At 35.6% G+C, this 25485-nt stretch overlaps 1 protein-coding gene across 2 annotated transcripts in view; it reads left to right on the top strand.

Annotated features, from left to right (window-relative positions):
- The window catches only part of LOC123519841 (ras-related protein Rab-14), a 55789-nt gene that overhangs the window by 30180 nt on the left and 124 nt on the right, over positions 1-25485 (top strand). Inside the window, exons 4-8 of one of the 2 annotated variants that reach the window (XM_045281413.1) lie at positions 10552-10711; positions 12064-12140; positions 12326-12394; positions 20988-21124; positions 24373-25485. The exon at positions 24373-25485 is cut by the window's right edge and continues 124 nt beyond it. In XM_045281413.1, coding sequence (XP_045137348.1) covers positions 10552-10711; positions 12064-12140; positions 12326-12394; positions 20988-21096 — 415 coding nt within the window. In that variant the 3' untranslated portion in view covers positions 21097-21124; positions 24373-25485. Of the gene's footprint in view, positions 1-10551; positions 10712-12063; positions 12141-12325; positions 12395-20987; positions 22718-24372 lie in introns of those variants that run through there. The other variant, XM_045281412.1, reaches the window with a different exon arrangement.

Raw genomic sequence — 25485 nt, 5'->3', positions numbered from 1 at the left:
TAAAATGGATGTGGTTGTACATTATGTGGACTTTTTGGTCTAACTTTATATAGTACGTTAAACTGGAAATTCGTTAGACGAACGTTCATTAAACAGAGTATTACTATAATATATATATATATATATATATATATATATATATATATATATATATATATATATATATATATATATATATATATATATATATATATATATATATATATATATATATATATATATATATATATATATATATAGTAAGGTCTTGGTTTACGTCAGAGTTATGTTCCTGAAACATGACGTAAGTCGATTTTGTACGTAACTCGAGTTTCCGTACATTTTAAAGCATATTATGGAGTTTTCAACCAATCATTGTTTATGGTCATTCAGGTAAGTTAAAGGTTATATTGTTATATTATTTACAACTATGTAGGAATATGAAACACAAGCTTGTTTTTGTTGTTGATTAGGGCCATGAACGCGAAGGACTGCAGGTTGCAGAGAGGGGTGGACGCCTGAGGCCGCCAGAAGGTTGGGCAGGTCGAATGTTGTGACGCCCAGGGTGGACAGCTGGGAGCGTAGTGCAGTGCGGTGGGAGTAGAAGCGTGGGCAGCGGGGCAGGAAATGCAATAGGAAAGGGCAATAGGGATCAGCAAACAGGCGCAGACGGTGCAAGTGAGCTGCGAATGTCGTGTGGCCCAGGCGAAGGCTCCAGAGTTGTTAATGTTGTGATGGGTGTGCGAGCCCTCAAGGTCGTCAACCTCCCCGTTGTCATGGTAACAGGCTTCCCATTTTCTTCTTCCCTCCCTCACACACAGCTGCTGCCTCCCTTCTCATGTCTTTTAATTATGTCCTCTTTTTCTTGTAGCGTAATGGTTTTCCTTTTCTTGGCATCACTGCTGTCACTAAGAAGTTTTCTCTTTGGTGCCATTGAGCAAGATACTAAGAACTTGATTCAGTAAACGCAGAAGTAGGGTAACACTCTTGCCAGGGGCGACGGTGTGGTGGAACTGAGGCAGGGTGTTATTGTATTCAAGCGTGAGGCGGGCGGTGTGGCGGGTAACCACCAACAATAACAATAAATCCCGCACTTTACGATTTATAAATTTTCAATTTTTTTAATCTTAAATTGCCTTATAGTGGACTGACGTAACTATAAGTTTGACGTAACTCGAGACCGACGTAACCCGGGACTTTACTATATATATATATATATATATATATATATATATATATATATATATATATATATATATATATATACATACAGTGTTCCCTCATTATTTCGCGGTTCGACTTTCGCAGCTTCACTTTTTTGTTGTTTTTATACATACTCGTAGATACGTTCTGCGGATTTTTCGCTATATCACGGGGTCTGTAGTGTCACTTATTAATGCTGTACGTACAATAATTTGGTAAGTTGGTGTGTAATAACGACGACAATGTACGTAAAGCACTGTACATGTATTGTTCGTATACATATGCAGCCTCACCTAACATCTTCCCTTGTTGTATCTAAGGCCCATAGAATAGAAGGTCGACCTACACGCAGCTCTAAGGGGAAAAGAGCTGGGGCTAGTGACGTCAGTGGGTTCATCAACAGGGGAGCATCCTCCCAGGACGTGTCTTTCTTGCACGGAAACCTCAGGCTCTCCCTCTGCCCGCTGAAATCATACTTACCTGGCACAGGAGACAGGTTTTGTGAAGGCTTCTGTGCTACCTATTACTGCCCCACACCCTCTACTTGCCAGCAAGACTCTCTCTCTCTCTCTGTCTCTCTGTCTCTCTCTCTCTCTCTCTCTCTCTCTCTCTCTCTCTCTCTCTCTCTCTCTCTCTCTCTCTCTCTCTCTCTCTCTCTCTCTCTTCCTCTCTCTCTCTCTCTCTCTCTCTCTCTCTCTCTCTCTCTCTCTCTCTCTCTCTCTCTCTCTCTCTCTCTTTGATCATTGTATCATTATCATATTTGATTATCTCAATATTCTTGCTGTTATTAATTATTATTATTATTATTATTATTATTATTATTATTATTATTATTATTACTATTATTAAACTTTTGCTCTTATTATTATTAATATTAATATAGTGTTGCTGTCTTCGTTGTTATTATTATGATTATTATTATTATTATTATTATTATTATTTAATTTTTACATTACATATATAACAGAGGCAATTTATATCTGCACAAGTAACTGAATGGGGACCTATCAATAACTAGACATCAGAAATTTACTTCTCAATAACTAAACATCAGAAATTTACTAATGTCTTAAGGTGCAAAATTACCAGGAAAAAAAAATTATGGTTTTCATTTATCACATAATACAATATTATTATATACTATTAAAACAGTCACGCACTGCACAACTCGGCATTGTGACCGATGTTGGCACTGAACAGAGAGAGAGAGAATGGGAGAGAGAGAGAAGCACGTGAACACCTACCAGGCAGCTTGCTAACTGAACCAACGTCCCTGCTCTGACCACTTGTGAACCCACTGATGTCACTGATGCTCATACTAGACCCATTTTGAATGTCTTGTAGGTCGACCTTCTTTTCCATGGGCCTTGGTTGTATCTTGCCAGTCTCATCCACGCTGTAGACTGTCTCGCATACTGTATCTTAGTGTTGTGTTCGCGATAACTTTTTTGTTTAAGTAGTGATTCATTAAGCCCTTACAATTCCGCCTAAGCCCTGTGCCCCTGCGAAAGCTTCCTCTAGTGAGCCCAAGAGGAAGAGGAAGATGATGACCATCAGTGAAAAAGTGAAACTTTTGCATATGATCAAAGAGGGCAGAAGAGGGTGAGTGTTACGTGTGAGAGAGAGAGAGAGAGAGAGAGAGAGAGAGAGAGAGAGTAACTGTATACTTACTGTATTAGGTTTTATGATTAAATAGATTTAAATAAAATACTGTATATGTAAAGTATAAATACTGTTTACATATTTTAAACATTCTGGTACCTACATACACATACACCAAAATTCCTAGATGGGGCAAATCCTACTTTGCGGTTTTTCACCTTTCGTGGGGGTTTCTGGTATCCATTAACTGCGATAAACGATATATATATATATATATATATATATATATATATATATATATATATATATATATATATATATATATATAATATATATATATATATATATATATATATATTTTTTTTTTTTTTTTTTTTTTGTCCAAGCTTAACAGTGAAAAGTAATTCAGTTGTTTGTTTACATTTCTCTGGGACTGTGATGCTCAAAGGCAGAACTTCCAAAGAACAACTGGCCAAGATGAGCAGCTCTGTTGTTTATGAGTGGACAAAGGTGAAGGTGTGTGAAGAGTTTCTCATAGGGAGCATTAAAGACCAAAAATAGCAACGGCTTGCGGGGGCTGAATGGGCTGCTATGATTTTTTACAGTTGACAAATGTGACAAAGGTGGAAGCAAGCTTGTGTGTGACGACCAGCGTCGACAAAAGTTGACAGTCTTCAGAAAGTTGACAGGAAAAGTTGACGGAAAAGTGCTAGTGTGACGCCGCCTTAAGCGATGCACAGGGTAGCATCGGTTTACACTTCTGCCTGGCTGGTTTGCTGGCTGGTTTGCAGCGAATTTGGGGTGGCGGCGGATTTGATCGCCATTTCGATATGAATATCGAATTGGTGAGTCAGTCGGTTGAACCTTGAGGTTTAGGTATTGATTAACTGAGTTCGATTTGGCAATAATTCGAACTGTGAACGGTCGAATCACAAGGATCCCCTGTACGTGGTGAGTGAAAGGTAAATAAAAACATTTTCTGTTTATTTCTTTTGTGCAGTACTTTACATTATTTTATGTGACTATTTTCATGTCTGTAAGGGTGACTTTCGACGTGCTGGAACACATCCCCATTATGTGTTATAAGGGGTTTGGTATACGGTAATTTAGATTTGTGGTAAGGTTTTCAGGAACGCATGTGTACCATATAACGAGGACTTACTGTACACTGTGTCTACCAATCCATCTCATCCTTTTACCTCATCTATTACTTTTTTATAGAAACCTACTAAATTTGTTATACACGATCCTTAATTAAAACCAAATTGGGAGATATATATTTAATATAATTTTCCTCCAGATATTCCACTCATTTTTCCATAATCACAATTTTGCAGATCTTTCCGACAACCCAGTGACACTGGTCTATAATTTAGAGGCTTGGTTTTTTATCCTCCTTTGTATATATGCAATATATTTTATCTTTTCCACTCCATTGGTATTCTTTGTTCCATCAAAGAGCTGTTAATCACATCTCAAATTGGTTCCACAAGCTGTTCTCTACATTCCCCCAGTGTCCATCCTGACACTCCATCTGGCCCATTGCTTTTCTAACATCCACTTTCTCTAATAATTTGGAAATTTTCTATTTTTGCACTGCAGTTTTTCTTACTGCATTATTTTATTTTATTGCTTGGTTTATAAAATCTCCATTAAATGCTTATCTAATTCTCGTATTCATAAGTTTACTGACTTATGCTGTTTCATATATCCTATTTACCTTAATTAACTTACTGATGATCTCCCTGTTCATCGTTTCTCCATTTGTATACACTCAATCCTCTGCTATCGCGTCTAATTGGTGGATCTATCACCACAATAGCCAAAATCGCGACAGCCAAAGTGAAGAACCTATGGTAATAGCTCAAATTGACACTAGCAGCTCCAAGCTGTCATTTTTTGTTACTTTTTGCCCAGTTTTTATAGCATATAATATTACTAGAATGAAGAAATAGTACAGTATAAAAAAACTTACCTAATTAAGAATGATAATAACAACATAATAAGAACAATCATAATAACAATTGTAGAATGCTTCTTGCTGTCGCCAGGCACTTATAATTTTTTCCATAGGTGGTGGCCCAAAAGCCCTTGCTGCTGCTCTGTTGCATAATCTACCACTTGTAGTTTGTAGGGAGGCAGTGGCATAGTGAATAAGGTGGTGAGCATTTGGAAAACTATATATCTTGATGTCTCTTCTACATGCGGTCTTTTTCAATTCTATGCCGCGTCCCCTTGTATCTCTTGAGTCCCACACTAATTAATAAGTCTTCTTTGTCAGCTTGGTTCATCCCCTGCCATGCCCCGTATATAGCAATTAGGTCTCCTCTTTATCTCCTCTGTTGCAATGTTGGAAGTTTCAATCTCTAATCTGTCTTCTTAGGGTAAATCTCTTAAGCTTGGAATCAAGTCTTTTCTTCTTTAGTTTTCTGAATTTCTACTCCTTCCAAGGTGTAGGATCTTGTCTGTCCTCTGTAATTTTCCCTAGTTCCATCACTTTGCATTTTTTTTTTGCATTAAATTCCATTTCCATACTCTTACTCCATTCATATATTCTTATTCAGATCTTTCTGTAACATTTCACAATCCATGCCATTTTCCACTTGTTTTAGCAACTTTGCATCATCTGCAATTAAACTTATATAACTGTCAACACTATTTACCATATCATCATTATATATTATGAACATTACAGGAGTCAGGGCTGTTCCCTGTTGAACTCACTTATAACTCTACACTGTTTTGATTTTTTACCCTTCATCACTTCTCATTTCTCTGTCCTTTCAGAAGTCTGCTATCCAGTCCAGTACTTTTCTCTATAACAATATCTGGTTGGGGGACCTTATCAAATACCTTATTTTAGGTTTAAGTAGACACAGTCTGCCCATCCATCCCTCTTCTAAATAATATCAGTTTCTCAACTGTATAAACTCAATAAGTTTGTAAAACAAGATCTTCCATTTCTGAAATCAAACTATCATCCAGTCAATGTATGTGATTCTTCTAGATATTCCATCCACTAGTCTATAACAATTCTTTCAGCTATTTTTGGAACCATGCCTGTTAGGGACACTGGTGTGTAGTTCAGTGGTTCTTCTTCATTACCTCCCTTTAAAATTGGCACAATATTGGCCCTTCTCCAGTCTAGCCTTCCTTAAAAGATATTATTTATTATCTCTGCTAGCTGTTTGGTGCATTCCTTCAGTATCCAATTTGTCACACCATCAGGTCCCTGAGCCTTATTCACATAGTTTTTTTTATAATTTTCTTTATTTCTTGTATGTCCATTTAAATCTCCCACATCATCTTGTCTTTGTGCCATGTTCTTTCTCTTTCAAACTTGTTTTCTTTGGTGAATACCAATTGAAAGCACACATTCATTAACTCAGCCTGTGATGTAGCAACCATATATATATATATATATATATATATATATATATATATATATATATATATATATATATATATATATATATATATATATTTTTTTTTTTTTTTTTTATACTGTATTTATATATATGTTACAGTCAAACTGAAATCAGTCATTTCGTGAAATGACTGATTTTCTTAGTCATTACATGTATTTAGTCATTTCGTGAAATAGCTGGGCAAAAAATTTAGTCATTTCATGAAATGGCTGTAATTTTCAGTCATTTCGTGAACTGACTGGCCTCCGCAGGCAATACATGTAATGGCTAAGAAAATCAGTCATTTCACGAAATGACTGATTTCACAGTTTGACTGTAACATATATATATATATATATATATATATATATATATATATATATATATATATATATATATATATAATTTTCAAATTTAAATATTTAGTCTGTTTACTTGTTTCTTTTTTTTTTTTTTTTTCCATTCACATATCTGTTAAAGAGTTTTAGCTCATTTTTCATTTGTTAACTATATCTTTCTCATAATTCCCTTGTTCTTCTCAGGATTTGGGCATATTTGTTTCTTACCATCTTATATTCTCAATTTTTATGTCCTCTTTTTCTCCATCTATTCCATGCTGTTTGTTTATTTTTTCCTTTTGCTAATTTACATATTGTGTTATACCAGTCTTCCTTTCTCTTCTCACTGATTCTGATTTTAGGAATATATCTACTGATCCCTTCATTATAAATTTTCATAAATATAACCCACTTTCCCTGTGTATTGCTTACCATGTACAGTTGGCTCCACTCAACTTCTTTGAAGTAATCTCTCAACTTGTAAAATCTACCTTCCTGTAATTGTATCTTCCATTCTTATAAGATTCATTCTTGTTCTCTGTTAAACTGCTGTCCAAACTAAATTTAATTAATAGGTAACTTTTACCTAGTGGGCACTAGTAATTTATGTCCTCAGTGATGTTCATTTCCTTGGTGAACAATAAGTTCGGCCTTGTTGCCTCCTCATTCCCTCCAAAACTTGGATTTTCCCCAGTCCACTGGGTCATAGTGTTAGTCATTATTAAGTTCAATAATGAATATCCTCATGACTCCTCTCCTTGCATGGTCCAGTTTTCTCACCATACCTCCTTGCAATTAAAGTTACCCATAATTGTGTGTGTGTGTGTGTATTTACCTATTTGTGTATTACAGGGCCCGAGCTAAGCTCTCTGTGGCCTGTCTCCTTGTCCATTCCTGTCATATCTCTCTTTCATCTGATTGACACACACCGTGTCAACGACATCACTGCTCAGTTTATTCCACTTATCAATGCTACGATGCGGGAAACTGTATTTTCTCACGTCATTTAGACGGATGTCTTTTTATTAGCTTTTTTCCATGTCCTCGGAGATGATTACTTGTGGTCACCTTTATCAACTCTCTGTCCAGTATGTAAATCCTGTTCACCAATTTATACATAGTTATCATGTCTCCTCTTGTTCTTCTCTCTTCTAATGTGGTCAGCCCCAGCTTCCTCAGTCTTTCCTCATAGTCTAACTCCCTGAGTCCTGGTACCATCCTTGTTGCCAGCCTCTGTACCCTTTCTACCTTCTTCACATTTTTCTTCATATGCGGTGACCAGACACAAGCTGCATATTCTAACTGGGGTCTTATTAAGGTACATAATATCTTCTTCATCATTCCTTCATCTAGGTAGTGGAATGCAAGGCCAATATTTTGAAGCATGTTATATGTTTTCCAAAAATCTTGTTAATGTGTTTCTCCGGTGACAAAGTGTTTTGCACGGTTACTCCTAAGTCTTTCTCCTCATTGGTCTCTTTAATTTTCTCATCACCCAGCCTGTAATCCCAGTTTGGTCTGTATCTACTTCTTCCCATTTTCATAACATGGGTCTTGTCTATATTAAATTCCATCTGCCACTCTTTACTCCACTCATATATTTTATCAAGATCTTCCTGTAACTTGTTACAATCTTCCACATTCTTTACTCTCCTCATAATTTTAGTATCGTCCGCAAACATGTTCATGTAACTGTCAATTCCTACTGGCATATCATTAACATAAATCAAAAACATGATGGGACCAAGCACTGACCCTTGTGGAACTCCACTGGTTACCTTCTTCCACTCGGACTTCCTTCCTCTCACCACTGTTCTCATTTCTCTTCCCATTAAGTAATTTTCCATCCATTTTGCTAGTTTATCATTTACTCCTCCAATCTTCTTTAGTTTCCACATCAGTCTATTGTGTGGTACTTTATCAAAGGCCTTTCTCAAGTCCAGGTAGATAGCATCCACCCATCCCTCTCTATGTTGTAGTATGTCAGTCACTCTTGAATAAAAACATAATAAATTGGATACACGATCTTCCTTTTCTGAAACCAAACTGTCTTTCACTCAGAATGTTTTCACTTTCTAGATACTCACTCCACTTAGCTTTAATTACTTCTTCACATACCTTGCACAATATACTAGTCAACGATACTGGTCTATAATTTAGCGGTTCCATTCTACTACCATTCTTATATATAGGCACAATGTCAGCTCTTTTCCACTCTTTCGGGACTAATCCTGTTCGTATGGAGGTTTCCACAATATCAAATACAGGGTTCAACAATTGATCCTTACATTCATTTAGCAACCTCCCAGATATGCCATCAGGCCCCATTGATTTATTAATATCCAGATTGCTTATAATTTTCCTTACATCTTCCTTAGTAACCATGATGTCCTGCATTTGCTTTATTTCCGTAGGCCTTCCTCCCATAAAATGCTCCTCCTTTGTAAACACTGCAAAAGTTGTCGTTAAAAATTTCAGCTATATCTCCAGCATCCTCATATACTTCTTCCCATTTTTACCTTTTCTATTGCCTCCCTTATATTTAGTTTTCCATTTATGAATTTGTAAAACATTTTTGGGTCACTATCACAGTTTTCCACCACCTTCTGTTCATATTCCTTCTGTGCTGTTCTTACTTCAACATATCTATTCCTTGCTGTCTTGTAAACTTCTCTTGATAATACATCACTGTTTTTCTTAAGTTTCTTCCATGCCTTTTCTTTGTTCTTTTTTGCTTCTTCACAATTTCTATTAAACCACTGTTTATTATTTAAAGTCCTCTTTCTGTAATATGGCACAAACTTTTCCACAGCAGTTATACAAATCCATCAATTTATCGTATTTTAATTGCATATCCCTTTCCTGGTATACCAGGAAAGGGATATGCAATCTGTGTGTGTGTGTGTGTGTGTGTGTGTGTGTGTGTGTGTGTGTGTGTGTGTGTGTGTGTGTGTGTGTTTCACTGTTTGATCTACTGCAGTCTCTGACGAGACAGCCAGACGTTACCCTACGGAACGAGCTCAGAGCTCATTATTTCTGATCTTCGGATAGGTCTGAGACCAGGCACACATCACACACCGGGACAACAAGGTCACAACTCCTCGATTTACATCTCGTACCTACTCACTGCTAGGTGAACAGGGCTACGTGAGGAGACACACCCAAATATCTCCACCCGGCCGGGGAATTGAACCCCGGTCCTCTGGCTTGTGTGTGTGTGTGTGTTTGTGTTTTTACAGAGCATGAATGCAATATCTTCTAGTTTTGATAAAGAGGACATAAGCTATACTTGTGTGCTTCTATTTGTGTATCTCTTTATCTTGTATTCCTCTCAACTGCTACCATCTTTATTGTAGTTTATCCTTAATTTCTTTTGTTGTATTTATATATCTTTCTTTAATCTTTTATTGTTTCCTATAGATCTTTATTATCTCCTCATAGTCTGTCTCATGCTCTTCTTTATTATATTTTTCACTCATTCAGTTATTTTAATCATAGTTAAACAGCACAACAAATATGTTTCTATGCACATTATTCTTTATCATTCATTTTTTGGACATTTTTGCTTGATTTCATTTTTCCCTGCTCATTTGTTTTTCATTGTATTCATAAAGTTATCTTTCCCTTGCTATTTCTATTCTTAGCGTGTCAGATCTGTTTGTATTTAAAAGGATAATGAATCTGTTTTTGTTTCATTTCCCTTGATTTTTTCTTGGGTACATGTTTTCTTCATTTTCTTATTTTCTTGTTTCTAAATCTTCAGAGGATTGTAAAGATTCTTACATTATCCTTTCTTTCTTTTTGATTCCTGCAACCTTCCAAACATATTGTCAATGTTATCTATTTTGTTGTCACGCCTAAATCCTTTGTAATACTCCACTACTAATGATTCATACTTCTGAATTATGCCAACTTATGGAAATTTTACTGTAACTGATCCTTCTCTTTCTATTCTTCTTAGAGTGGGAAACTTGTCCATTTTCAACTTGAAACTAGATTCCATCCAAGGTTTTCTCTCACAGGTCCTACTACCGAGGGGCAGCTGGAGCCCTTATGGTTTATGACATCACAAGGAGGTCCACCTACAACCACCTCAGTTCCTGGTTGACAGATGCACGTAACCTCACAAATCCCAACACAGTTATATTCCTTATTGGCAATAAAGCAGATTTAGATGCACAGGTGGGTATTTTTATGGAGGATAGAGAAATGAAAATAATACAGTAAATCCTCTATAAATCGTATATTTATAAGTCGGATATCGGATAAGCTGGATTTTGTGTTGCAACTGGATTATTTTAATTTAATTCAGATGGTGACAATATATGCAGTGGGCATCTGGTCCAGTTTCCCACCAAACCAGCCACCCACACTGTCCTTTGTTGCTCCTTGGTTAGTTTATGTTGTGTTGTCCTATCAATCGGACATACGGTCAAATAGTCGATCTTCACTTGTGTTACTTGCTACCCTATTTGTATTTTGTGATGGCTTTCAAGGCTAGTGCAGTGCCTTCTACATTGTCTTGGAAAGAAAAGAAGAAAAGTCTTAGCATCGGTGAGAAATTGAAGGTGATCAAGTTGTATGAAAAAGGAATGATTTTTAATGACAGAGTATAGAAGTAACTTACATAAACAAGTAAAAGTCTAAAGCTTCAGAAGGCAGCAGAACATGAGAGTTCTAAAATGTTAAGTCTTCCAAAGCTTTAGCGATATACCTGAAATTGGTAGTAAAATTCTGAAAAAAAAAATGTTAATTAATTAGAATGATTAAAACAACAAATATTTATGCACTTGAAATAAAGACAAGAAAAAGATAGGGGCAGCAGAGTTCTGTAAGAGATGTTTATCATCATTTCTTGTCCCTCACCACCCACAAGTGGATGAACCTGTGATCTTTTATAAGTCATAAGTGACATCATAACCCTGCTATAATGTACTGCAGAATGCTCCATAACCTTCCAGAAGCTTCTGGAGCAGATTTTGGAATATAGGAAAGTATGAGTAGTGTAGGGTGTCTACAATCATAAAATCAAACTGATGCCACTGAACATGTGCAATGTTGCCATACCCTTGGCTTTTTATTTTTTATTTTTTTAGTTTAGAAATAGTAAATTCAACATTAATTAATTAGCTAGAATAGTTGCAAAGTTCTGGGCTTTCTGGAGTTTTAGAGTTCAAACCTTCAAAATTTGACTTACAGGTTGGTGTAGTGTAACATACAGTTATTATCTGTAATATGTTCATTAGATTTTTTTACTGTAAACAAATGTTTCAGTGATTTTGCATGTGCAGCTGGATAAATTGTATAAATCAAATCCTCAGATATTTGTACAAGGATTTCCCCAATTGATCTGATTTTTAGAGAGTTTACTTTATGTTCCTGAAACTGTACTTCATGAAGAATGTCAGGATATATTATGTAAGAGATTGAATTTAATTTCTTGGTGAATGGAGGTAAGGAGTTAAGAGATTCCTTATTTAACTGTAGCTTGATCCCACTATGAATATAATACATCATCTCTCTCTATGCTACAGAGAGATGTAACATATGAAGAAGCCAAACAGTTTGCAGAGGAAAACGGATTGATGTTTGTTGAAGCTAGTGCAAAAACGTAAGTATGCAGAGTTCCATTGATCATTCCTATTGAAGTGAACCTTGTTCATCTAAATATGATGTGATAAAAGGTGTTTGCAAGTATTGTGTGAAATTTTATTTGTTAAAGTATATGACCATTTTACTGATGTCAAGATATTGTTGCCAAGCTATACATTGTATTGTTTCTTTGTATTTTGATAGAGGTGAAAATGTAGAAGAAGCTTTCTTGGAGACTGCTAAGAAGATCTACCAGAATATCCAGGATGGCAGGTAAGTGTCCTTTGAAATGGTTCATTGCAGTAGTACATGCTTTTTTTATTTATTTTTTTTTTTTTTCTTATTTTACTTTTATTCATCTTTTTTTTTCATACAATGCATCCATAATTTTGTGGTTGTTTTCAGAAGACATAACTTTTTAATTTCTGTTAATTGACATGTTTTTTTTTAATATTTAATGGCTTTATTTCTTAGAATATAATAAAATCTTCATTTATAAACATTCACAAAATATGAAATATAGAAATATTGCAACAAAATAGGCAACAAATTAAATTTGTGTAAGAATAATATATATATATATATATATATATATATATATATATATATATATATATATATATATATATATATATATATATATATATATATATATATATATATATATATATATATATATATATATATATATATATATATATATATATATATATATATATATATATATATATATATATATATATATATATATATATATATATATATATATATATATATATATATATATATATATATATATATATATATATATATATTATATATTGAAAGGTAGGGAAACCCAGCAGAAATCTTCATTCCTCCTGCTTTTTTATTTTTCCAACGTTTTGCCTTACATTAGAAGGCATCTTCAGGGCCTACAACAAGTAATAACTAAGACATTATCAAGAAATTAAATTAAAAACCAAATTAAAACTATAAAAAATCACAATTAGTTTTAATTTTGTTTTTAATTTAATTTCTTGATAATGTCTTTGTTAGACCATTTTATATACTCATACTTAGTTATTACTTGTTGTAGGCCCTGAAGATGCCATCTACTGTAAGGCAAAACGTTGGAAAATAATAAAGCAGGAGGAATGAGGATCACTGACTGCCTCATCTACCGATTCTATCGGATTAGCTCAGTAGGCTGAGGGTGGATATGGTGGGACTCTGAGACAAAGGGGCCTGGCAGTGGTGAGACCAGTAGCAAGGGTTTTACTTATTATTGGTCTGGCATGAGCAATGGTCACCATGTCAAGGGGGGGTAGCCATAGGCATCTCCAGCAGACTGCAGCCGGTCATTGTAAAGGTTACTCCAGTTGAAGAGCGTATAATGCGACTAAGGCTGAAGCACAGTCTAGGCTTCATGTCTGTTGTTGCAGTATACACTCCTACCAAGTTGTGTGAAAGTGAATACATAGACACAAGATGTCTTTCGAGCAAAAATCTTTACCGACATGCGAGAGAAAATCCAAGTTACGAGAATTTCCAGATGCTCCTGCTATGTGGCCGCATGATCAAGATCTCCCAGCATTAGGCAGCACGTGTGTTTTTCACCATATGGACCTGATCCTGCGCTCTTGTGGTGTGTTGTTTTTATCACATTTACCATATTTTATGGCTTACAAGACGCACTTTTTTCCTAAAAAATACCCTGAAAAATACTAGTGCGTCTTCCAAGACGAATGTTGTATTGTAAGGCAACACCCAACCTCAAGTGAGCTTGGACACTTGACCGATAGCGACCTGGATTTGTATGTTGAGTCATTACATTATGAAGTTAGCTTAAGTACTATTTAATTTATCCTTTTATATTATGTATACTCAGTACTTAGGTGTTACAAGTATTTCCAATACCATAATCCTTCCTGCAGCCTACTCAACGTGTGGAGAAAATGGGGCGCTCCCTCGTCTCATTGCAACACATACATACATGCACACGAACGCACACACATCATGCCAGGTGTCTTTATACTTTATTAACAGAACATCCAAATGGCTTACTCATTCAAGCAAGAGTCAAAACTCCATTTGTGAATTATATTCACATTGATAAAGGCTGTGAAGCACGATTGCAAAATAAAACAAATACGAACTGCAGCACTGATGCGTTCGGTTTCGGCGATCGGACAAGTGATTCTGTAATGTAAACAATAGGTCCAATACATGCCGTCGCCCGCCACTAAAACTGGAAAAGATGGACTGTTTCACAGTGTGTACAAACATATTTACCTATGGTGTTTTTATTTACATAGTTTTAAATTTGTGGTGAGTGCTCCAGCAAATTTGTAATGAGTGCTGAAACAATAATGTCTTGCAGACTCCTTGCTTCTTATGTCTTTGTGTTCAGGGATCGGGTATATGGTGAATGTGTTTTTGTATGAGAATTATTTTTTTTTCTTAGAAATTTCTTTCAAATATTAGGGTGCGTCTTCCAAGATGCAGCGTCTTGCAAGCTGTAAAATACGGTATCTCCTTTGTGTGGCTTTTTTTTGTGACCCTAACCATGAGTTTTAAGAAAGGAAATGAAAAGGTGTCCTCTGAGAAAAAAAAAAAAAGGATGTCAATCAAAATGAAACAGGAGATAAAAGACAAATATGAGCGTGGTGTTCGTGTGAATGATCTTGTAAAGCAGTATAATTGGTCATCATCGATGATCTGTACGATACTGAAACAGAAAGATGCCATAAAAGCTATAGAGTTTAAGTGTTTATGTATCGTCAACAGTCTCACGCTCCCTCACTCCTCCCGCACCTATCTCCCTCACTCCTTTACCACCATGCATACACCTCCATTAGATGCCACCGACTTCCTCCATGGTAATTGCTCATAATAAACTCGCATTTTATTTTGTTAATATCATCGTATTTATCTTATTACTTTATTTTTATGTTCAATTACTATTTGAATGTATTTTTAGTAATCGGAAGATGTGTTTTATAGTCATTTATGGTTAACTTGGATGATTTTGGGAGACCGGAAACAGATTAATTGATTTTCAGTTATTTTTTCTGGGGAAAATTCGTTCGAGATACGAGAAATTCTAGATACGAGCTCGATCCAGGAATGAATTAATCTTGTATGTAGAGGGGCCACTGTAAAAGGAAACGTTCTATGAATCTTGCAAGATCCAGAAGGTTGAGAATTGCAGGTTCCTGGTATCAGAGACCAACTGCACTGCTGGACTTGGTATAGCAATATTGGAGGGGTAGTGAAGGAGATTGACCATATCCTTGTTAGTACTTGGAGGATCTTTCAGAACTGCAGGGTTTTTCAGAGTACTGAGTTTTTTGCAACTGATCACAGACTTGTTGCTACACTCAAGCTACATGTCAAGTCCAGAAAACCTCCAAGATGTGACCACACTTGTTTTTCATCTTGAGAAACTGAAGGACCTGACATGTGGGCAGGAGTATGCAGTGACAGTCTCCAATTGTTTTGAAGTGCTTGACACCATCATTGACCCAGTAGAACTATGGGATACCTTCAAACATGAGACTCTTGAGGCTGCCAAGGAATGTGTTGGGGAGAGCCAAAGGTCACTGAGTGGCTTCACCTCGGTAGAGACGCTGGACAGTATTGAGGTGAGTTGCACTGCCAGACTTACTGGGAACAGTGACCAGTACAGGGCTCTGTCACGTAGGACTAGAACTCTCCTGAGAAGTGACCTCCGACCTTTCTGTTGGGCCCTGAAGCAACTTCACTCCAAGTCTACATCTCAGGTGATCGCTATCAAAACAGCTGATGGTCACCTCATATCGGATGCAGATGGGCAGATGGCTCGTTGGGCTGAGTACTTTGAGCAGCTGTTCACAGTGGATCCTCCAAGCAGACAGCTCCAAACTGCAGGGTTACAGATGCTGGATGCTGATCCACCCATTGACAAAACTACACCCTACATTGATGATGTCAGAGAGCCTATGGCAAAGTTGAGGGCTGGAAAGGTTAGCTGCCATCTATAACATCAATGCGGGGCTGCTCAAAGTCGGGGATGAGGCCATGATCCATGGGTTGCATGCTATCTTGACTGCTGTATGACATTCAGGTACCATTCCCCCTGACTGGAAAAAAGGATTGGTCATCCCTATCTGGAAGGGGAAAGGGGACCATCAGGACTGCAACAACTACTGTGGTATAACAACACTGCTCAGCACACCAGGCAAGGTGCTTGCGTATTTGCTGTTGATGCGTATCTGCAGTCACCTGCTGAAACACCAGAGACCTGAACAGTCTGGGTTCACACCCGGTAAGTCAACAATTGACCAGATCCTAGTGCTTCGCATACTGGTGGAGCATCAACGTGAGTTTCGACAAGGAGTGCTTGCAGCCTATGTTGATCTTAAGAAGGCGTTTGATTCAATGCTTCGAGAGACACTCTGGGATCTTCTGCTTTTGTGGGATTCCTGCAAGGATTATTGGTCTATTAACTGGCCTCTACTCCAGGACTGTGAGTGCTGTGAAGTGTGGAGGGGGCATGTTCAGCTTCTTCCCTGTGAATACAGGAGTGAGGCAGGGATTCATGCTTGCTCCATCACTTTTCAACATTTGCATGGACTGGGTACTAGGCAGAGTTGTAGACCAAAGTCATTGTGGAGCATCTGTTGGCAATACTGAGATTACAGATCTTGTTTTTGCCAATGATGCAGTAATCTTTGCTCAGTCAGTGGATGCTCTTGTAATGACTCTAGAGGCACTGCATGAGGAGGTGAAGCCCCTGGGACTCTAGGTTTTCTGGCCCAAGACCAAGGTCCAGGTTTTTGGAGGCTTACTGGATGAAACAGTACAGTCTGTCCATGCATATGGCTATGACATTGAGACCTCTAAAAATTTCACCTGCCTTGATAGTGTAGTGTGTAACGATGGAGCATATTTTCTGCTTTTACTTGTTGATCTATCAACACGGTATTTCACAGGGTATTCTAATAAAGTATCCTTTGATTTCTTAATGTCTGATACAGTTTCCATTGTCACACCATGTTCCTCACAAATGTTCATAACACTAGCTTTTCTAATTTTCTAATTACTTCCACCTTTTGAGCCACAGTTAGGGCCACTCGCTTTTGCTTGAACCCCTTGGGAGGCATAATTAAGAGTTTTAAGGTACTAAGAAATGCACAAACTCTCTTTAAATCTGGACAATACACAGTATTTATGAATGTTAACTGGAATTGTTTACAACCGCCTGGCGCCATCTATTGGACGTTTCTAGGAGTGTGCGATGTCTGGAAAAGCCGAAATCATGATAAATGAGGTCCGGATAAACGAGTGATGAGTATACAATATTAGACAAGAAATATTTGACCATGTAGGTACATGGTCACATATTTATGGCAAAAAAAGAATGGTGTTTATGAGGTTGAAGTAAAGTTAGACAAAAATTTGTGACCATTCTATATAACATCGTAGAATCTCTCCCACTTGAGGCCAAACACAAACCAAACTCTCAAGCAGCCACTGGCAGTAGTAAAGTGAGGTCTGCACTGCCTTGCTATGTGACAGGCTTCTGGAATTACATGACTTGGGTGGTTAGTAGTGCTTTATTTGCCATACTGTTGAAATCTAAGGATTTAATGAGTGAGATAATTGGTTTAAAAAAAGGAGGCCATACAATCACAGAAATTTACAATTTGACTGGCATGGGGTGAACGAGTCTGAAGAGGTACATACGCAAATTTCGTGAAGGAGGAAGTGATAACGTACCACAGAAGTAACTTCATTTTGCTAGACCACGCAAGATCTCAAATCATGCTACAAACATACTAAAACAAACAGTAGAGTCAGCAGCTACAAAGACAGCATGTTTGTAGCATGATTTGAGATCTTAATGGTCTGCCAGAGCGAGGTTTTTTTCTGTGGTATTTGATCACTTCCTCCTTCATGAAATTTTCGCATGTACTTCTTCACACTCGTTTGCCCCTCTTCTGTCAAATTGCAAATATCGGTAATTGTATGGACTCCTTTCTTTAGACCAATTATTTGAGCAATTGTCTAGTACATACTGTGTATATATATATATATATATATATATATATATATATATATATATATATATATATATATATATATATATATATATTAGGGTAGCTATGCATGGAGATAATGCAGGAATGTTTGCAGATTATTCCTTCAGTTTTCTTGTGGCAGTTGAATTAACATTCAGCACAGAACTGTTATTATACAAGGCACGTGTGGCAGGATATGTTTATTGTGAGGAGTGGCACTCTTAACTTTTCTACAGGCAGTCTTTTAATTTCATGCCTGTTATAAAAGTTGAAACATTATCCCTATGCTTTCCATTAGTGACTAAATCATTGATTTCCGACTCATCATTGGTTTCATTATATCTTGTTCAGTTCCTTATAGGTTAGAAATTTCAAGCACCATGTCACTCAGTGTCTCAATCAACAGCAGGTGACTACTTGCTTGTCCAAGTCAGCAATATAGGAAAACACCTGTCATAAAATCATCTTGGATATTATGTGCCTGAATTACTTGCTTAACTTTAAAAATAAATTAAAAGAATTCTTGTTATATTAGCACCCATTATACAAGAAACTGATGGTATGAGATGTGTAAATTAAGGACCATTTGTTATACAAGCACAAAAACTGATATGAGCCTTAGTTCCATGCAAGTAAAATTATAAAGTAGAAAATGTGGGCCTTTCTGCACCTTCCCTTTAAATGTTAGGCTGTGTGATGATGCACAATGATTCAGATGTGATTTCAATACTCTCAAGTTTGTGAGTATTGAAAAAGAACTACACTCATTCCTTGTCACTTACCTGCCACTCACTGTCCTGAGTCTCACTAGTAATTTTTTTTTTTTAAATGAACTCAATGTTTCTAAGACTCCCTCTTGTATGGCCTTACTACTTGTTCTTATGTTTGTACTCTATGGGGAGTTTACATAACTAATCCACCAGATGTCACTGCTGCTACATGTCCCCTGCTGACATGAGCTAGATTGTTGTATTAAATCCCACATGTCCCCTGCTGACATGAGCTAGATTGTTGTATTAAATCCCAGGTGCATACAGAGGCATACAAACATTTTTTATTATGTTACTGTTGACATTCTGTATCTACTTTTGAATATCCTGTATGGATAATTTGGGAGAAGTTAGTCAAAACAAATATTTTTTTGTGATTATCTTGTAATACTGCAATCAATATCTTAAATAATGCATACTACAAGTAAAAAATCTATTGATTTGGACAGTGAAAAGGGTAAAATCTTTGACTACTATATAGTGTGACCCAGCTTGCTCAGTAACATCATGATATATGGGTATAGTTATTTTTGTGGGGATTTGAGCATCGCTTTCATCAAGATCAAGAAGCAGCAAAACAATTGAGCTAAGAATAAGCATATCACTGGACAGCTGTAGAGTGAGGAGAGAGAAATATGTGAAAGCATAGTGGCATGGACATTACTGCAGGTATTAATTATTTGTCCCACAATGTGTTTATTACATTAAACAGGTGGCCAGCCCAGGTTGGGATAGACAGCAACACTCGCCCAGATACTCGAGTTGCCTATTCTTAATTAGAATTGTTGTTTTCATATATTAGGAAGCTGATCTGTGTGGTTTGGACTTTTAAGTGACACAGACATGTTGTCTTCATATTTACTGTCAACTGGATTAATAGATACACTGCCGATCAAGGATGTACTCTTTGGGAAATGTGGAGATGACCAAATAAGGCTCAATGCCAATTCACAAGAAATTCAACTTATATACATTTGTTCATGAAGAGGGTTTGATTTTGTCTATTATACTACTAACAAGGAATTATGTAGAAAAATATTTTATATCGACTTATTGCAAATATATTGTTTATAGAATGACACTGCAGGTATGTTGCTGTGAGAGCAAAGGGACATGCATTGTACTACCACCTGAGGACAACCACTGGTTCTGAAACCTCTTTATTGTCATTTTCTTCACAAATATATTTACAATACAGAACAAGTACATTGTACAGTGCTTTAAGTAAAAGGTAGAAATTGGTAAGAGCCATGAGATTGCGGAGTGAGTTGCCTTCCCTAACATGTTAGCAATGCATTGGTGAAAATTATGAAAATTTTATATGTTTACTTAACATGAAATTATGTTCTTTGTATGCCATTTTCTGTTTCATGCTGCTTTATTGACAGTTCTCTAAAATAGACATTTGTTGCATTTGATTTCATATGTTCTAGTTAGAAAACTTTCCTTTGACAAGGATCACAGAGCCTAATCCCTTTTTTGCTGTTAGCTACGTTTCGTTGTATGAGAATTCATTATAGAAGCAATTCAAATGGAACTTACTGTCCTTATCATTGGGACTTCCCTTTATTTATGAACAATTTTTATATGTGCTGGTAAAAATTATGATAAATGGCACACATTACATTGAATATGCACCCTGAGAAAATGTGATGATCAACTGAGCTTGTAATGTAAGGTGGAATGTGATTAACTAGTCTTTCAGCAGTTGAAAGCATTGGGTCAGTCACTGAGTTTGATGTGTAATTTTTATCCTTATACATTAATTATGAAAAGAAAGAATTTGTTGGATTCTACAATTTTGTCCTGACAAAGTGACATACAAAACCATGATCTTGGCTGTAAATGTTGATAGCAGGACAATTATAGTTGGGCAAACATCTTTTAATATGTTGCCTTTCAACAATAGTAATTGTTCCATACAATATTAAGTTAGTTTTTATAATCAATAAATTTAAGATTTGGAATTTGTCCTGCGCACTAATTAAATATTTATGTATAGTGTATTTTTATTAAGTATTTGCCTCACAAATTTAATTTTTGATATTGCAGCTTGGATTTGAATGCTGCTGAATCTGGAGTCCAGCACAAGCCAACCCAACCTGGCAGAACCAACCTCAGCAATGACTCACAATCTAGTCGTGACAACTGTTCCTGCTAAACTGTGGTGACCCTTTACCTCTGTTGTGGTGTGTACTGTTGTGTACTGAACTAAATTGATTTATCTCTTTATTTAAAATGACATTTGATTTATCTTCAAAAGTACCTTGATTTATCTTCAAGATGTCTTGTGTAGAACTGAGTTAGTGGCAGAGAAAAAAATATAATTTTGAAATTAGTTTTTTCTAAAACTCCTTTGGTACAACTGGCATAACCTTGTGTCTGACAGTGATTGTTGCAAAAAGTCTCTGAAGCTTTTCTGATAAACATTGAAAAAAGAAATAACTAATTCAATTTCACTCTGACTTCAAAAGGAATGGCTTTGGCAATCCAAGCATTTTTTATACTGGGCAATACAGGGACATGTATTGCCTTTCTTTAGAAGTGATGATTTAAGTAACCACTTAGTGCCATAAAATGGCTTTACAAAAATGGAATACAACTCATACAAGATTTCAAATTTGGAAAAGGAAAGCAAATGTATATTTAGAGAAAAGATGATGGAATCTACTCATTTTATATATTAATCACACTTCCAGTAAAAGAAAATATGTTCAGATTGAAATAAATTTTAATATGTATATATGTGTGTGTGCATATATATATATATATATATATATATATATATATATATATATATATATATATATATATATATATATATATATATACACACACACACACACACACACACACACACACACACACACACACACACACACACACACACACACACACACACACACACACACACACACACACACATACTAGGCTTCCGAAACACCAGTCTTGGAAAGGTAAGTTTTTGCAGTGTATTTGTGTGTAATTATTTTGTGCACACCAGATATACTTGTATAGAGAATGCATACATATATTACAATGTTCATATCTTACTAGCCTTTATTATATTTATTGTGGGGTTTTTGGCAGAGCTGTAATATTTTGCAGAAAGATGCAACAATATTTGCCATGTATAACTGCATTCATATGTTTTGTGTGACAATGATGGACATCCCATGTCATAACCCCTTGTAAATAACCTTGTTTAGTCACTCTCTGACTTGATTGTATTATAGTTAAATGTGACAATGCTGAGAGAAACCACAACAGTGATCCTTGTTGTATAAGAATCTTTATAGAGACTCATGCACATACACTTCCTTAATATTAAAAATGAATGTTGGAAATATATAAACTTTTTTATGTGCAATCACATTAACATGTTCCCTATATTATGCTGCATTTTGTTATAACATTGAAAGCAGTGTGGTTGCTTACATGATGTATGCAGTCCAAGGCAAGTGGCCTGTGCTTGACTTTTACCACAGGCAAGCTGATGATGGAGACTTAACCCAGACCATTTTTTCTCTTGTCCTCCATGCCACCAGAACACATTACAGAAGTACACAAAGTATATATACCTTGTGTTGCTTTTCTTGCTGTTTTTATTAATATGTGCATAACAACCTTGTCTAGAAAGGAATTGCTATTTTTTTGTCATGGGCAGCTTGAAATTAATTGCATTTATAATCTGGTTCCATCTTGTGAATGGAGTTAGACTCATGAGTAACACTCCATGTGTATATTTAATTAACAAACATTTAAGAAAAAAATGAATAGTGTTACTGCTTTTTTTTCTAAGAAACAACCTTATGCAGATGTTTTAATGACAGGAAATATACCGAAATTTACAATCACCTATATGAAGTATTGTCACAGTTTTTAGAAAGTTTGACCTGGTGGTTATACAGTCATTCATTGGTGGTTGTAGCAGTGTATTTCAGTGTGTTTACATGCGTGTATTCTTTGAATGATTCTATTATGATATTACCAAATATGATATAGGATATCATCAACTTTGATAGGTGATGAATGAACATTGCAACACATTCAGTGTAAAATATCCTCACAAAAAGATATAGCAGCGCCTTGATAGGCAACTATCTACTTCAGCTTTGTATTATTAAAAACTTCTTGAGTTGATGGTCTGACACACATCACTTGATAGCATCTAATGATATGTGTTCCATTTCTGAGCTCAATTTAAATTGGTAGAAATTCCTGAATACCGATTGCATCTTCATGAAATGCTATGAAGTATTTGCACATGATAAGAGCATATTTAGATACGACATACCCACACTCATAAAGAATGCATGACTCATACCAACTTCAACAGAATCTGCTGAGTGGTTATTGAGAAACCATATGAGAGATATCTTTCCACTTTTTTGTAAGCTATCCTTCAACTTCAGAAGTGATGAAACTGTACCACATAAAACTAAATGAGCTGTGCTATTATTATATATCTACTATGAATTTCATTGTGATCAGCTTCATGGTTTTGAAGATATAAGCCAGTTGGGCTGGGATGGGCATCTCAATAAAGATCCACCCACCTGAACAATCTTTGTCTTCATTCTGTGCATAATAATTTAAGTATAATCATGTAAAGCAATTCTAGAACAGTGATTATGAATATTAGACAGAATTCTAATCACATAATCAAACTAATTATTACTAAAATCCCCAGAAATGAGACCCAAACAGACATCTTTTTATTTATATGAAACATTATCACATGGTGATTGAAAAATAATGACTATCATTATATCTTGTCATAATATACAATTATAAGAAAATATATCATATGTCGTATCTCAACAGCTGAATATCAGATTTGATGATGTGATCAAGTGAGTGTTTGTGTTGGTCACTTTTTTGTATAAACAAGATTTTTTTGTCAGAAATGTTTATTTCTTACCATCTTGGACTTGGGCCAAATAATCATTGCATATTTCATAATACTTGATAGTATTAATAACAGCCTAGTAATGTTCTTGACTATAACTCAAAGAAAGAATGAATTCTGTGTCAGAAAAATTTGGCAGCTCAAGAAATATTTTCTTTTAAAGTTATGTTCTTCAGATTATAAATTTCTGTTGTTAAAATTGAATAAAATGTATCTAATAAGTCACAGCAGCATCACTATTTCAATAAGTTGTGATGAAGGGGGGCTGCCTTAATGTAGGGTGCAGAATGAAACTTATTGCATAGTGTGACAACACTCTATATAGGTGATTGTATGCAAAAATCAAGCTTTTAACGTGAATACAAATGAATTTCAGATTTTCATAATTCTGAGTTTCAATAGTTTTAGCCAAAACTATTATTTCAACTTCTCAGAATGAGACAATTAATTGAGTTATATTTTTATTATAGGAATATATTCTCATATATTTATCCCATTGTGAAATGTGTTTGCCTCTTTTTACAGGTAAATTGTTGCTTCCCAAGGAAGCAAGGAGCCAGTGACACATTGTATGGGTGTTTGATAAGTAAATTAACTATAATTATTAATTGCTTTCTGCATATGAATGACATGATATGTGAATGAAAATGGAGTGTCCTATAACTTATAATTGAATTTTATATCAACTCTGTGAAGAACACAAATTAATAGTGTGAAAGTTGAGACATACTGGATGGAGGATGTGTTGAGAAAGTTTGTTCTCATGGATGTCAGTAGTGTTCTTATCTGGATTGCTCTGTGTCTAGAGTAACTGGTATATTCTTGAAGGCTGGAAAAATATCTCATGTATTGGAACTTTTAATCCTTTTTATACTTCATGATGATTAATATGTACTAAAGTGAATCTGTCTTTTTGAGGAAGGTAGGAAAGAGCACTAAAGAGCACTAAAAGTTTGAAATGACCTTACCAGGAACCCTAAATTTTATCTTTATGCCTTTGGGTTCTGTGAATTGGTTGTAATACATTCACTGCATTTAAAGTAACATTTTAACATACTGAGGCACCACCACATATACAGTATAGTAGTACTAGTATCCTTTTTCTTTCCAAATTTTTCTGAAGGAGCAAATTCTTTTTACACATAGGAGAAAATAAGGAAAAATATGTGTAACAACATATTCAAATTTTTAAGAACTAATATTGTGAGATTTCATGTGTTGACTCATATTCTGCAATATGCAAAGGAAAATTCATGTGCATGACCTGATATGACACAAAATAGGAATATCTGGGAGGTGTCTGGTTGATTCTTTGCTGTGATGACTTGTAAAATCACTGCAAGTACTCATAATCAGGGCAATGTGAAAGATGCCTCAACTTGGCATATATGAGATACATAGATTATAGAGAACAGTTTGTCTACAGGCTTGATTTTTATATGCATTATTGCTGGATTTTATTAGTGTTGTATTGCATATAGATTACTACGTATGAATTTGATGTATATAGTCGTGCTATATGAAAATATTTTATTTTATTTTCATAGTTTGGCTATTCACCACTAATTGCATAATTATGTCGTTTTTTATATAAATATTGAATTGGTTTTTAAGTCATTATGGCATTCATGGGGATAG

Source organism: Portunus trituberculatus, chromosome 46 (assembly GCF_017591435.1).
Source record: "Portunus trituberculatus isolate SZX2019 chromosome 46, ASM1759143v1, whole genome shotgun sequence".
Taxonomy (NCBI): Eukaryota; Metazoa; Arthropoda; class Malacostraca; order Decapoda; family Portunidae; genus Portunus; species Portunus trituberculatus.
Note: the sequence above shows the minus strand (reverse complement) of the source record. Positions and strands in the feature narration are given on the sequence as shown.